This window comes from Hypanus sabinus, chromosome 4 (assembly GCF_030144855.1).
Source record: "Hypanus sabinus isolate sHypSab1 chromosome 4, sHypSab1.hap1, whole genome shotgun sequence".
Classification (NCBI taxonomy): Eukaryota; Metazoa; Chordata; class Chondrichthyes; order Myliobatiformes; family Dasyatidae; genus Hypanus; species Hypanus sabinus.
Genome location: NC_082709.1, coordinates 180640742 through 180654670, shown reverse-complemented (window position 1 = coordinate 180654670; position 13929 = coordinate 180640742). Strand labels below are relative to the sequence as shown.

Below are 13929 nucleotides of genomic sequence, written 5' to 3'. Positions count from 1 at the left end.
TTCCAATTATAATTATATGTATTAATTATAATGAAACCTAAATTGTATAATGCACCATATACTGTATATTATATATAATCTCCATTATAGCTTTACACCCTACAGAAATATCAGCAAAATTTTACCTTGATCTATTCCAATATATTTAGGATTCAACACTTAACATTCCACCAAATATTGCACTTCTCACTTCTCATTAGCTGCTGCCAATTGGTCTTAACATTATCCCTGATTAAATTCCCTCCTTTTAGTCTTAAAGTTAATCTCTAGTTGGTGATTCTTCATTGGAGGTATCACTGAGCCAAGTAACTCTTTTTTTTTCCCCAGTTGTTCTTTCTCAATCTCAGAACTAAGCACTGACCTGTAAAATGAAAGGGAATAAACAGTGGATTTATCATTAGCCTACGGTAAATTTATTTCAGATTTACTGAGTTCCCTGGAATGACAGAGACCGCTACAATTTGGCACCAGCGGTGTCCAGGAGTTGTCAGTCAGTGCTGAACTCAACGTGGGACTGCCTTAGGGACTCCAGCTCCAGAAATATTCCCTTGGATTTACTCCTGTACCCTTCCCCAGGAGTGGGTATAGCCGTAAGGCAGTGTAGGTTTGAGATCAGAGTTTTCCTTCTCCTAAATGAGCTGCCAACCCTGATGAGCCCTTTTAAGGCACCAGTACTGTGGCTTTGCCCCTTCACTTGTCAGTAAAAATTGTTCCATTGGGCTTAGTTGCTAAGCCACACGTGAAGGCCAGGAGCTGGGCTTGGTTGTCAGAGGCTATTTGAGACTCGCGTCATTGGGAGCATTTAATAGCTAGTTGGAGCATATCCCAGTACCATCCCCCACTATCCACTGTCTATGACAACCTTACTACTGTGCTGCCTGATAGTCAAAGGAGATAAGATATTCTCATGGATCCTGAGGAGTTTCTTTCCAGTGCTGTAATAACTGCAGGAATTTTTCCAACAATAATTCCAAAATCCTTGCCAAAAGTAATAATAAAAACAGAAACACAAGGGAATAGAGAAAAAGAATCAAAGAATTTGTCCTGATGCAAGCTCTTGACCTGAGATGTCAGCTCTCCCTTTGCTTCCACAAATGCTGCCTGTCCTGCTGAAATCCTCCAACAGCTTGGTTATAGCTTAGTGAAACCACGTATGTGTGCGAGGGATTCCTGGCACATTTTCAGGGGTTCTCAACAGGGCAGGAGCACCTTTCCACGCATATCTGGAGGGAAAATTGGACCAAAAATTATTCAAATGATTTATTGAATAAATGTTATAGTCTACCTGCTTGAAACACATTTAACCTATGCAAGAAGTACTTCAGAAGTGTATCTCCAGATGGGATTTGCTAGTAAATGCCAGGAAAATCTCCAGGATTTTCTATGTTGACCTGAGCAGCTAAGCAGCCCACAGCACAGTGGCCATGTAATTAAAGGTTATGAGAGAGAGCAAGAGAATTCCTAACACCACACTTGTAAGATGGGTGCTATGTTTGACAGGGAGATAGTTAGGGGATGCTCCGATCATTTTTGACATAGAGATATAGTCGCAAACCTGAAACATTGATTGTTTCCACCTCCACAGATGCTGCCTGACCAGCTGAGTTTTTCCAGCACTTTGGCTCTTTGAACCTTCTCAAACTTTCAATACTATCATTTCAAATCATTTAGGATTAGTTCCTCCTTCCTGTTTTCTCCCCATAAATTTTGAGGCCTCAAGCCCTTGGAAAAATACTCCTTCTCCCTTGAGTGTGTTTAAAGATTTTACTTTTGTGTCAATGTCAAGATTGTTTACCATTGTTTCCAGTACACGGTCGTAAAGGAGATTGAGATAATTGTTACTCCAGATCTGATGCAGCTCAACAAAAAATGCAATAAGATAAAGAACACAGTAATAAAAAAGTAAATATAAATGTTTAAGTTAGCTTATATACACTGATTATATGTACATAAAGTGGCGATAGGTACGGGAGTATCTGGACGTAAGGTGACTCTGACAGGACATGATGAAGTGAGGTGGGCATGGTGGATTGTGTTAGAGAGCAGAGGTGTCGATCTGCCTCACTGCTTGGGGAAAGTAACAGTTTTTGAGTCTGTTGGTCCTGTTGTGGATGCTGCGTAGCTTCATCCCTGATGGGAATGAGAGAAATAGTCCATGAGCAGGTTCAGGGGTTCCTTCATGAAGGATCTGTGGCAGAGAGTTCCAGAGGTTTATGGTAGGGATACTGTGGAATAGCAAATTACTGCCCCAAACTTTGGATAACATTCAAATAGAGTTTAAGGTCTTGGGAGTTAAAATCATAATGGGAGCAGATCATAATACATTTTTTAATCCTGTAAGACTAAGCTGTACTTTTAGTGCATAATGCAGTGGAAAATAACTAGAGTAGAGGCTTAAATGCTGGGGATAGGTCTGTGTCTGGCACGTTTAAAATGATGAATGTATAATCTGGCTGCCTTAGCTCTCCAAAAGAATTCTGATCTGACCATTGGATCGTATTAAATATAAACTAAGCGATAGCAATGTTTTCTAAACACTTCTATAAAATATGAATTAAGTGTTGATTGGAGTTAACTTTCTCAAGAGATCTAAATGTGTAAGGAAATTAGATCTATGTGTGCTCAGAGTAAGGGGAGGGAGAGTTGGTGGGGTCACTCACTTGAAAGACCCAGGGCTTATTTGCTCTTTCAAGCATTAGAGGGGGCTAGTGTTTGGAGTTTGCTGTCAGATCCTGTTGTTCTTGGCTTCTAGTGGCCCAATGTCTTACTGCAAGATGCCAGAGGACTTAATATTTTCCAGCATACGACACTCTGGACTCTACTTTATATTCTGATCATGCCATTAAAAAATTTGGCTGGATTTCCAAAACACTGGGAAGTATTATTTATCTATTTAGAGATACAGTGCAGAACAGGCTCTTCCGGCCCAATGAGCCACACTGCTCAGCAACCCACCTATTTAACCCTAGCCTAATCACAGGACAATTTGCAATGACCAATTAACCTTCCAACCAGTACATCTCTGAACTGTGGGAGAAAACCAGAGCACCCGAAGGAAACCCATAGGCTCACAGGAAGAACATATAAACTTCCTGAGAAAATTCTGGAATTGAATTCCAACCTCCAATGTCCCAAGCTGTAAAAGCGTTGTGCTAACTGCTACACTATTGTGCACCCAAATAGATTACTTATGGATAAAGTTTGAATAGGCTAGGACTTTATTCCCTGGAGCGTAGGAGAATGAGGGGAGATTTGATAGAGGTGTATAAAATTATGAGGGGTATTAAAAGGGTAAATGCAAGCAGGGTTTTTCTACTGAGGTTGGGTGAGACCTCAGGGGAACTCAAGGGCGGCCTTCTTTACTCAGAGGGAGGAGTGACTGTGAAAGAAGCTGCCGACAGAAATGGTAGATGTAGATTTGATTTCCAGATTTAAGAGGAATTTGGATCGGTACATGGGTGGGGATGAGGAAAAACTTCTTCACACAGAGAGTGGTGAATCTGTGAAATTCTCTGCCACAAGAAACAGTTGAGGCCGGTTCATTGGCTATATTTAAGAGGAGGTTAGATATGGCCCTTGTGGCTAAAGGGATCGGGGGTATGGAGAGAAAGCAGGTACAGGGTTCTGAGTTGGATGATCAGCCATGATCATACTGAATGGCGTTGCAGGCTCGAAGGGCCGAAGGGCCTACTGCACCTATTTTCTATGTTTCTATGTATGGAGAGCTGGGAAGCAGTTGATGGGACTAGGCAGATAAACAGATTGGCGCAGACTAGATGGGGTAAAGGGCTGGTTCTGTACTGTAGTGATCTATCACTCTGTAGACTATGTGCACAGAGCATTGAAGCTAAAGGGACACAGCAGAAACAATTTATCTGAGACACTGCAGAGCGTGCATGGAATTAGGTTAGTCAGGAGAGGGAGTGAGACTAGTAAGTATAAGGGAAAACTAAAACTTAGGTTGGGAGTGTAGTCTTGTAGAAGATAAAATTCAGTGAAGAACAAAATGCACAGAAGGGACATCAAAGGAGCAGGAGGGTTAAGGGTCAACTTTACTGGACAGACACCAGCCTGAAGAGATTCTCTGCCTGACATCAGTGGCCATACACATCTACATCATTAGGAATTTGCTGTGGTGGGTTGGTGTGGCATGCAACAAATTAAAACAACATTCAAACAATGATCGTCATTAGGTGTTGTTTCATATGATGGGGGTGACCATGGTCTTCCTTCTCTAACCATGACCATGATTGTTCTTGGCAAATTTTTCTGCACAAGTGGTTTGCCGTTGCCTTCTTCTGGGAGGTGTCTTTACTAGACGGGTGACCCCAGCTATTATCAATACTCTTCAGAGATTGTCTGCCTGTTGTCAGTGGTCACATAACCAGGACTTGTGATGTGCACCAGCAGCTCAAACAACCATCCACCACCTTGTCCCATGGCTTCACGTGACCCTGATCAGGGGCTAAGCAGGTGCTACACTTTACCCAAGGGTGACCTGCAGGCGAGATGAGGAAAGGAGCGCCTTACACCTCCTTTGGTAGAGATGTATCTACCCTGTCACCCAAAAACAATTATGAAGAATTATAGAAAATAAAATTAGAAAATTAGGATATTGAATAATATGTGCATAAATACCAGCATGTATTTACAGTGTTAACAACATTTTAAAAAAGTGGTTTAAAGTGTTTACAGAGCAGTGCTGTGACTGAGGTCCCAGAAAGAGAGCATGGGGCCTAACTAGAATGATTGATCAGTTTAACAGTCTAGAGGAAGCAATTTTTAAGCAAATTCTTGGAAGGAATGCAGAACGAGCAGAATGTAGTTATTGAAGAGGTTAAGCAAAAACTTTAGGAGCATACAATATTTAGGCAGTGAAGACATTAGTTGTGCCTTGGTGTTTCTGGAGGAGTTTAAATAAGGCAATAAAACATATGATTGAAAAGGGTATAAGGAATGACAAAATCACCATGAGAGGAATGGTGGAGGTTAACAGATGATTAAAGAGAGCCAATATAAGAGGTGTTGTGACTGTGACTGAAGTTGCCTGGAGGCACTGAAGTTGATGATATAGAAGCCTATTCGGCACACAAGCAGGCATCATACTGGAGACACTCTTAGAAAGGGTTCCCTGACCCAGTATTACATGACATTTTTACATGCTAAAGAACAAAGGTAACAGCAGGACAATTCTATAGTTACAATGTACCTACAATGCTTCCTTTAAATTGCATATAATTATCAAACACTTCTATCTTCACACCCACACTCCAGACGCACAAAATGAATGTTAATCACCACTGACCCTGGGCTGCTTTCATGCATATGCAGACATCTCAGGTCAGTGGAGTGTTTCTTGGTTTGCAATCAACCCAGTCTGCAGCTCCAAGAACACCATTAATCTGGTTTGTGTATTAAACTCTATCTACAATCCACCTTCAGCTCTAAAGGCAGGTTATTGTTGTTGAAATTAATATTTGCTGTACACTATAACTTCAGAATACACCCTAACAGGAGGCAGTTTGTGGGAAGAATGAGAAGCAGGCTTGTTATCACTGACATTTGTCATTAAATTTGCTGCTTTGCTGCTAGTACCAACCACTGGTTACTGTTACTTCCTCTGTCTTGTCAGGTGCTCAGATATATATGGATGGACCCCCTCTGCAGTGATCTCCACTAAACCCAGTACCGAGTCTGTTGATAAAAAGTCTTTTTTATCCAAATAGGCAAATCTTTCCGGGACGAACAATGTGAAGCAAGGAATGGGTATCAGACTGATGCCAAGGGAGTCAAAACGTTCATGGAGTGGGTCCCAAAGTACGCCGGAGTGAGCCCTGCAGATGTGTGTAAATTAACCTGTCGTGCAAAGGGAACGGGATACTATGTGGTATTTTCCCAGAAGGTAAGGGGCAACCTTTTTTTCAAACACAAAGGGTGATATCTATGTGGAATGAACTGCCAGTGGTTGAGGCAGGTACGATGGCAAATTTTAATAGACATTTGGACAGGTGCATGGATTGGAACGGTTTGAAAAGCAATGGGCCACAAGACATAAGAGAAGAATTAGCTCATTCATCCATTCAGTCTGCCCCACCATTCTATCATGGCTGACTTATTATCTCTCTCAGCCCCATTTTCCTGCCTTCTCCCTGTAACCTTTGACACCCTTATTAATCAAGAAGCTGTCAACCTCCGCTTGAAATATACCCAATGACTTGGCCTCCACAGCCTCAGAATAGAGGGACATCCCTTTTAGTACAGAAATGAGGAAGAATTTCTTTAGCCACAGGGTGATTAATCTGTAAATTCTTTGCCACAGACAGTTGTGCAGGGCAAATCATTGGGTGTACTTAGAGCAAAGGTTGATAGGTTCTTGATTAGTAAAGGTATCAAAGGTTATGTGGAGAAGGCAGGAGACTGGGGTTGAGAGAGATAATAAATCAGCAATGATGGAATGGCGGAGCAGACTCGATGGGCTGAATGGCCTAATTCTGCACCTATGTTTTATGCTATGGAGTTGTGCGAAATGAGCATTTTCTGACTAAACAAACTCGTGTAACGGAGACCTAGTAGCTTATTCAGCAAGTGCAGTTCCGTCAACAGAATGATGTGAAGCCATTTGTACACCAACGTGTCCGCCAGTTGGTTTACTTTGAGCGATGTGATTTGGGACTGGGTGGTGCTTTTGGCTGGTGGACAGCAGGATGGACGGGGCCTGTCTTGCAGCCAACTGTCGGAATCCTAAATGAAACAGTTCTGGAACAGACCCAGTCAAGCCTCAAGTGATCATACAGACCGGAGTTTAGTACTAAGTGTCAGCCTCACCCAGTAATTCCATTCATGTGGTTGAGGGAAGGGATGCACAAGAGGGTGTGTTATAATGTCCCTGAATTAAAACACATGGGCCGATATTCTAAGTTTGTGGCAGAAACTGCAAATCTCTTTTTATGAAGAATGCATATAATTCCATGTATGTGATTGAAGGAGATGAAATGGCTTTCTGGTACTTCAGCTGACCTGAGGCAACTCAAGGGAAAGGGCATCATAGGTTACGAGGAGAAGGCAGGAAAATGGGATTGAGAGGGATAATAAATCAGTCATGAGGGAATAGCAGAGCATACTCGATGGGCAGAATGGCCTAATACTCCTCCTATGCCTTATGAAATTATAGTCTTGTGTAGATGCTATAACCCATAAATGTGACACTATGTCTATGGCATTTTTTTTTTGCCTTGATGAGCTCAAGCCTTTAAGTCTTCATGACTTCAAGATTCTGACATTTTTAAGAATTCTGCAATTTTGCTTATTGCAGCTACAGTAAACAAGTGGTTAAATCACTAGTCAAACAACTTAACGGTGTGGGTTCAGATCTCACCTCTGCCTTTGGGGCATTTATTAAAACTTACATGTCTAAGTCAAGTCAAATCAATCAAATTCAATCACCTACAAGAGAAAGTCTGCAGATGCTGGAAATCCCAGCAACACACACAAAATGCTGTAGAAACTCAGCAGGCCAGGCAGCATCTATGGGAAAGGATACAGTCGACATTTTGGGCTGTGACCCCTCATCAGTTCTTTTTTCCCAGCTGCCTGGCCTTCTGAATTCCTCCAGCATTTTGTATGTGTTGCTTCAATCAAATTCAAGTTTAATTATCATTCAAGCATACATGAATACAACCAAACGAAAGAGCATTCCTCTGAGGCCAAGGTGCAAAAGATACACAGCACATTCAAAATGGCGAGCAAAGAGCATAGTCACACAAAAAAAAACATATGCAGCCCAAGACCCAGAGTGACGTGTGCCGCAAATTGATGATACAGTTCCCGGCACTGTCAGTACAATCCGGCCTTTCATTCCACCAATTGAACCCAGTGAAATTGAAGATAACCTTTATTTGTCAAGTGAAATGTATCATTCGTGTTGCTAGCCTGCTGCCCCTAAAATTCTGCAATGGTGACTGTTTAAATGCTCGATTCTTTGCTTTAGGGAAGTAGATTTCCTGGCCTACCTGTTGCTCCGGAAATGGCTGAGAAATGCGTTGAAGATTAGTTTGGGGACAGATGTTCAATGTCAGCTTTTTCTGTCAGGTTCACATTCCATGAATAAGTTTAACAAAAAAAACTTTGAACAGCAATGTAAAATTAAATATGTATTAGTGCTTAAGAGTTGAATGCATAAGGATGTTAAGTCCTGCAGTTCTACAGTAGTGTAGTGGTTAGCACAGCACTTTACAGTACCAGCGACCCAGGTTCATTTCCCACTGCTGTCTGTAAAGAGTTTGTCTGTTCTCCCCGTCACTGTGTGGGTTTCCTCTGGGTGTTTTGGTTTCTTCCCACAGTCCAAAGACATGCTGTTTGGTAGGTTAATTGGTCATTATAAATTTTCCTGTGACTGGACCGATTAAATCAGGGGTTGCTGGGCAGCATAGCTCAAAGTGCTGAAAGGGCCTGTTCCACATTGTATCTCAATGAATAAATAAATAAAAGACATAAGTGCAGAATTAGGCCATTCAACCCATTGAGTCTGCTCCACTGCCGATCATCACTGCTGATTTATTATCCCTCTCAACTCCACTCTCCTGCTTCTCCCCCTAACCTTTGACGCCCCTTTCTAATCATGAGCCTATCACCTCCACTCTAAATATACCCAACGACTTGGCCTCCACTGCTGTCTGTGGCAATGAATTCTACAGATCCACCGCCCTCTGGCTAAAGAAATTCTTCCTCATCTTATATTTTTAGAGTAAACACTTCATGTAATATGGTGACCAAAATTACTTTGCTTCTTGGCTCTTTTCATCTATAATTGAAGAAAGATTGTGTTACTGAATGTCCTTGCCAATAATGATCCAAAGTGTCATCAAGTGAGCCTGCCTGTGCTTTGTTAACACTGGCTTTGACACATTCCTTCCCCACCCACTGTTAACTACTGATCTATAACCACATCCCAACTGAGAAACGTAAAACCAATACTTAGTGCCCATGACTTTGTAAAGCCTTTTACTGGCTTTCTTGATGGACGTCCATTTCACATGAAGGGCGGGGGGAATGGACCTGCAAGGGTGTGGCTCAGAACCTAGACGCGGTTGAGTTCACTGCTCATGAAAGACTTAGAAAGTAGCTAAATAAGGAAGGAAACTTTCTTCGAGAGTTGCTGCACACGGCTTCCGTCCTTGAAAGCAGCTAGCTACTTTGAAGCTTTCTAATTAACCGTGGCTGGATCCAAGAAATGTCATGTCAGAAAAGTGACCTCTCTGTCTAAAATTCTCTGCACTGCAACCAAGCTGATCTTGCACCAATTTAAATCGGTAACTTGCCCCTTTGAGAGTAGGAAAACAAATTCAGCCCCAATATTAATTCAGTTTGCCAGATGACAAACTGACTGGCTGGCAATGTTCAAAGTAAATTTATTATCAAAGTACTTGTATATCATCATGTACAACCCTGGGATTAATTTTCTTGTAGATACATTTCAGTAAATACAAAGAAACACAATGGAAAGAGTGAAAAACTACACACAAAGACAGATAAGCAACCAATGCAGAAAAGAAAACAAACTACAAATGCAACAAAATCTATAAGTAGATAAATAAATAATAATGAGAACATGAGATGTAGAGTTCTTGAAAGTGAGTCTATTGGTTATGGAATCAGTGAGGTGATTGAATATATCCACGCTGTTCAGGAGCCTGATAATTGAGCGGTGATAACTGGACCTGAACCTGGTGCTGTGGGACCCAAAGGTCCTGTAGCTCCTTCCCAATGGTAGTAGTGAGAAAAAAGCACGGCCTGGATGATGGGGGCTCTCCGTGATGGGTGCTGCTTTCTTGTGGCAGTGCTCCTTGTAGATGTGCTCAATGGAGGGGAGGGCTTTTCATGTGACGGACTAGGCTGTATGCATTACTTTTTGTAGACTTCTCCATTCTTGGGTATTGGTGTTTTCATGCCAGTCAGGATACTCCCCACTGGGCATCTATAGAAGTCTGTCAAAATTTTAGATGGCATGCTGAATCTGTGGCAATATCTAAGAATTTAGACGTGCTGCTGTGTCTTGTTTGTAATCGGACTTGCATACTTCTGTTACATTGGGGGGAGGTGGGTGCAAGAAGTGGGCAATTGGAGCCTATTGCGGTGGCACCTCCACTATTTTAATGACTTGTGCTGCAGGGACTCCCTGTCCCACAATGGTACTTGCTCCAAATTAAGGCCGAATACACCTTTCGACCCTTCTGCTACACTGAGAATTATTTTCAAACCCAAGCCAACCATCTCCCATTTTGTGTTTTATCTCCACCTTGCTCCCATTCTTTTCAATGTAGGTGATATTCCCTGGCCCTTCTTAAAAGCATCTGGAAACACTTAGGTTTTGATTGCATGGAGGTCCCTAGAACCTTAAAAAAAAACACAAATATAATTCTGGCAATTGGCTCCTACGCTACAGAGGCCTTCTTGTTTGAATGAGTTATTATTTAATTGGGCCTTACAGGAGAGATGATTGAAGGTCTGGATAATATTGCTTGACTAAGTCATGGCTCAGAATGTGAAGTATCAACTGAGTTAATATGCAACATCGTTAGATTGCCAAATCAAAATGTATTTACCATAATGTTTTACAAAGTTTCCGTCTAAGGAAGATCCTGGTTCACCTGCACCAGTTCTTAACTTTGAGATGGGTTTCTATGTCATCCATTTGCAGTTTGTTTACTTGGAACACAAGTAACCCTTGCATTTTTCAGGGATTGCAACAAGGCGGTTTGATTAGTCAAAGCCACTGCTTTGTAGTGCCTGAGACAGGTTCAATTCTGACCTCAGTTGTCATCTGCGGGGAGTTGCACAGAACGTTGAACACTATAGCACAGTGCAGGCCCTTTGGCCCACAATGTTGTGCCAGCCTTTTAACATACTACAAGGTAAAAGGTCTATCTAACCCTTCCCAACAACATTGCACACATATGTTCAACCAAGGGTTTCTCAACTCTCCCTAAAGCTTGAAGTTCAAAGTAATATATTATCGAAGTACGCACATGTCACCATCTACAATCCGAGAATTTCTGTGGAAAAATTTGCCAAGAGCAATCATGGTAATGGAAAGATCATGATCGTCTACGTCATACGACATGGCACGTAATGAATGAATGATAGTCAGGATAGATGGTCTGAATCTTTTCCCCCAGTGGAGGGAATGAGGTCATTGGAGTTTGTCCTGGTGTATCTGTACCTCTGGATTTTTACAGGATGGGTTGCTAGTCCCATGTCCAACCCTCTTCATTTCACAGCCAGACTTGAGACTGTCCATAATGGAATTCAGAGTAGTATATGGTTACATATGCATACTTAGATAATATATTTACTTTGACTTTGACATTGGTCTATAACCTATGTTGGACCTCGCGGTATATTTCCAGTTTCTCAAATTGTATTTTCTTTTCATCCCAGGTAATAGACGGGACGGAATGCCAACCATACAGTAATTCACTCTGTGTGCGAGGCCGCTGTGTGAAGACGGGCTGTGATGGCATAATTGGCTCCAAACTTCAGTACGACAAGTGTGGAGTGTGCGGCGGAGATAGTAGTACATGTGTGAAAATATCTCGGACCTTTACCAAGAGAAGGTAAAGTGATTCAATCTGATACATTTTGCGGTAATAAGATGAACAGGGTACATGGTTTATATAGATAGCAACGTATATTATGCAGGGTCATGTAAACCCACGGGATCAGGTGGTGGACGGTCATATGAGCAGCTGGTGCATATCACAAGGCTTGGTTTTGCGAGCGCTGACACCAGGTAGACAATCTCTGAAGAGCATCAATAATGGCTGGGATCACCCATCTTGTGGGTAACCCTAGGTAAATTCTATAGTAAGGATATGTTATACACAGCTTTATGAGCCAAAGGGCCTGTATTGTGCTGTAGACTTCCTATGACACAGCCCAAAAGAAGGCAATGGCAATCCACTTCTGTAGAAAAATTTGCTGAGTCCATGATTGAGTCACTGAATCGCTGTCAAGTCCATGATTTCCCATATCATATGACACAGCCCATGATGATAACGATATTGGATGTGGTATAGACTTGAGGGACTGAGTTATAGTGAGATATTAAATAGGCTGGGACTGATCTTTTAGAAGTGTGTAAAATCATAAGGAGCATAGTTAAGGTGGATGCAGACAGTCTTTTCCCAGGGTTGGGGACTCAAGAACTAGAGGGCATAGGTTTAAGGTGAGAAAGGAACGATTAATAGGAGCCTGATGGGGGCAACTTCTTTCACACAGTGGGTGATCCATGCATGAAGCAAGATGCCAAGAAGTGATTGATAAATAACTCCTAGAAGACATGAACTTATAAGTGGATAGGAAAGGTTTAGTGGATAGACCAAATATGGACAGATTAGCTCAGCTTGGCACCGTGGTCAGCATGGATGAGTTAGGCTGAAGAAGCAGTTTCCAGCTCTATACCTCGGTCATTGGAGACCGTCCCGAGGAGGTTTACGAAGTGATCCCTGGAATGAAAGGGTTAACTTATGAGGAGCCTTTGGCCGTGGGAGAGTACTCACTGGAGATTGAGGGGGACCTCATTGAAACCTACCGAGTATTGAAAGACCTAGACAGAGTGGAAATGAAGAGGATGTTTCCAACAGAGGGAAAGTCTAGAACTAGTGAGTGCAACATCAAAAAGGACATTCTTTTAGAAAGAAGATAAAGAGTAATTTCTTTAGCCAGAGGGTGGTGAATTTGTGGAATCCATTGCCACAAATGGTTGTGGAAGCCAGGTTATTTAAACCGAAGGTTGATAGGTTTTTGATTCATAGGGCATCAAAGGTTATGAGGGGAAGGCAGAAGGATTGAATGGCAGAGCAGACTTGATGGGCTAAATGGCCCAATACTACTCCTGTGTCTTATGGTTTTATTGTCTATTGGTGGGGAACGAAATTGCTCTGTGGGCTGGTATAGAATTGATGGGCGGAATGGCTCACTTCTGTCATCAGGGAGTAAATGTGGAATTTAGCTTGTGATGTTTATTAACACATATGTCTGACTAATATTAAATAATACCCATCTCTCATACACACCCCACTCCCACACAAAAGCCTCTAAGTATTGACATCATCCACAGTGATGGGAGATTCCATCTTTCTCTGTTTGTCTGTCATGGGGTCAGAAGTGTTTATGCAGGGAAATGGAAAACTATTTACATTTCCTTTTCCTATTTTTTCTCTTATTTGTAATGATTGCTCACTACCATTCCATCGGCATCTGGGGATTTCTGGTGCTCTGTTCAAGCTGCCTTTCTTGATGTGTAATCCTGCACTGTGGCTGCCTGCAGCCAGTACCGCAGTGGATGCAACATCTGCAACGCTGAAAATCGGAAAAAGCTGAGGCTGAAACACTTCAGTTGCAGCCTTACAAAACTCTCATTAGCTGCATCTGGAGTATTGCCCACTGTTCTGGTCGCTCCACCACAGGAAGAATGGCAAGGGTTTGGAGAGGCTGCAGAAGAGGTTTACCAAGATGCTGCCTGGATTAGAGGGCATGTGCTTAATGAGTGCTTGGACAAACTTGGGTTGTTTTCTCAAGAGCGGTGCAGGCTGAGGAGAGATCTGATAGAGAGTTATAAGATTATGAGAGCCATAGACAGTAACTTTCCTGGGGCTGAAATGTCAAATATTAGAGGTATGCATTTAAGGTGAGAAGGGGTAATTTCAAAGGAGATGTAAGGCGCAAGTTTTCTACACAGAGTGGAGGGTGTCTAGAATGTGCTGCCTGGGGTGGTCATTAAGGATTTTAAAAGACTTTTAGATAAGCACATGAATATGAGGAATGTGAAGGATATGGACATTGTGTAAGTAGATGAGATTAGTTCAGTTGGCCATTTACTTACCAATTTAATTGGTTTGGTACAACATTGTGGGCCGAGGGGCCTGTTCC

The 13929-nt window shown here is 42.1% G+C and overlaps 1 protein-coding gene across 1 annotated transcript in view; it reads left to right on the top strand.

Annotated features, from left to right (window-relative positions):
* Positions 1-13929, top strand: part of LOC132393545 (A disintegrin and metalloproteinase with thrombospondin motifs 5) — an 84285-nt gene that overhangs the window by 49611 nt on the left and 20745 nt on the right. Inside the window, exons 7-8 of the mRNA XM_059968938.1 lie at positions 5727-5902; positions 11437-11612. Of these exons, the coding sequence (XP_059824921.1) occupies positions 5727-5902; positions 11437-11612 (352 nt within the window). The remainder of the gene's footprint in view (positions 1-5726; positions 5903-11436; positions 11613-13929) is intronic.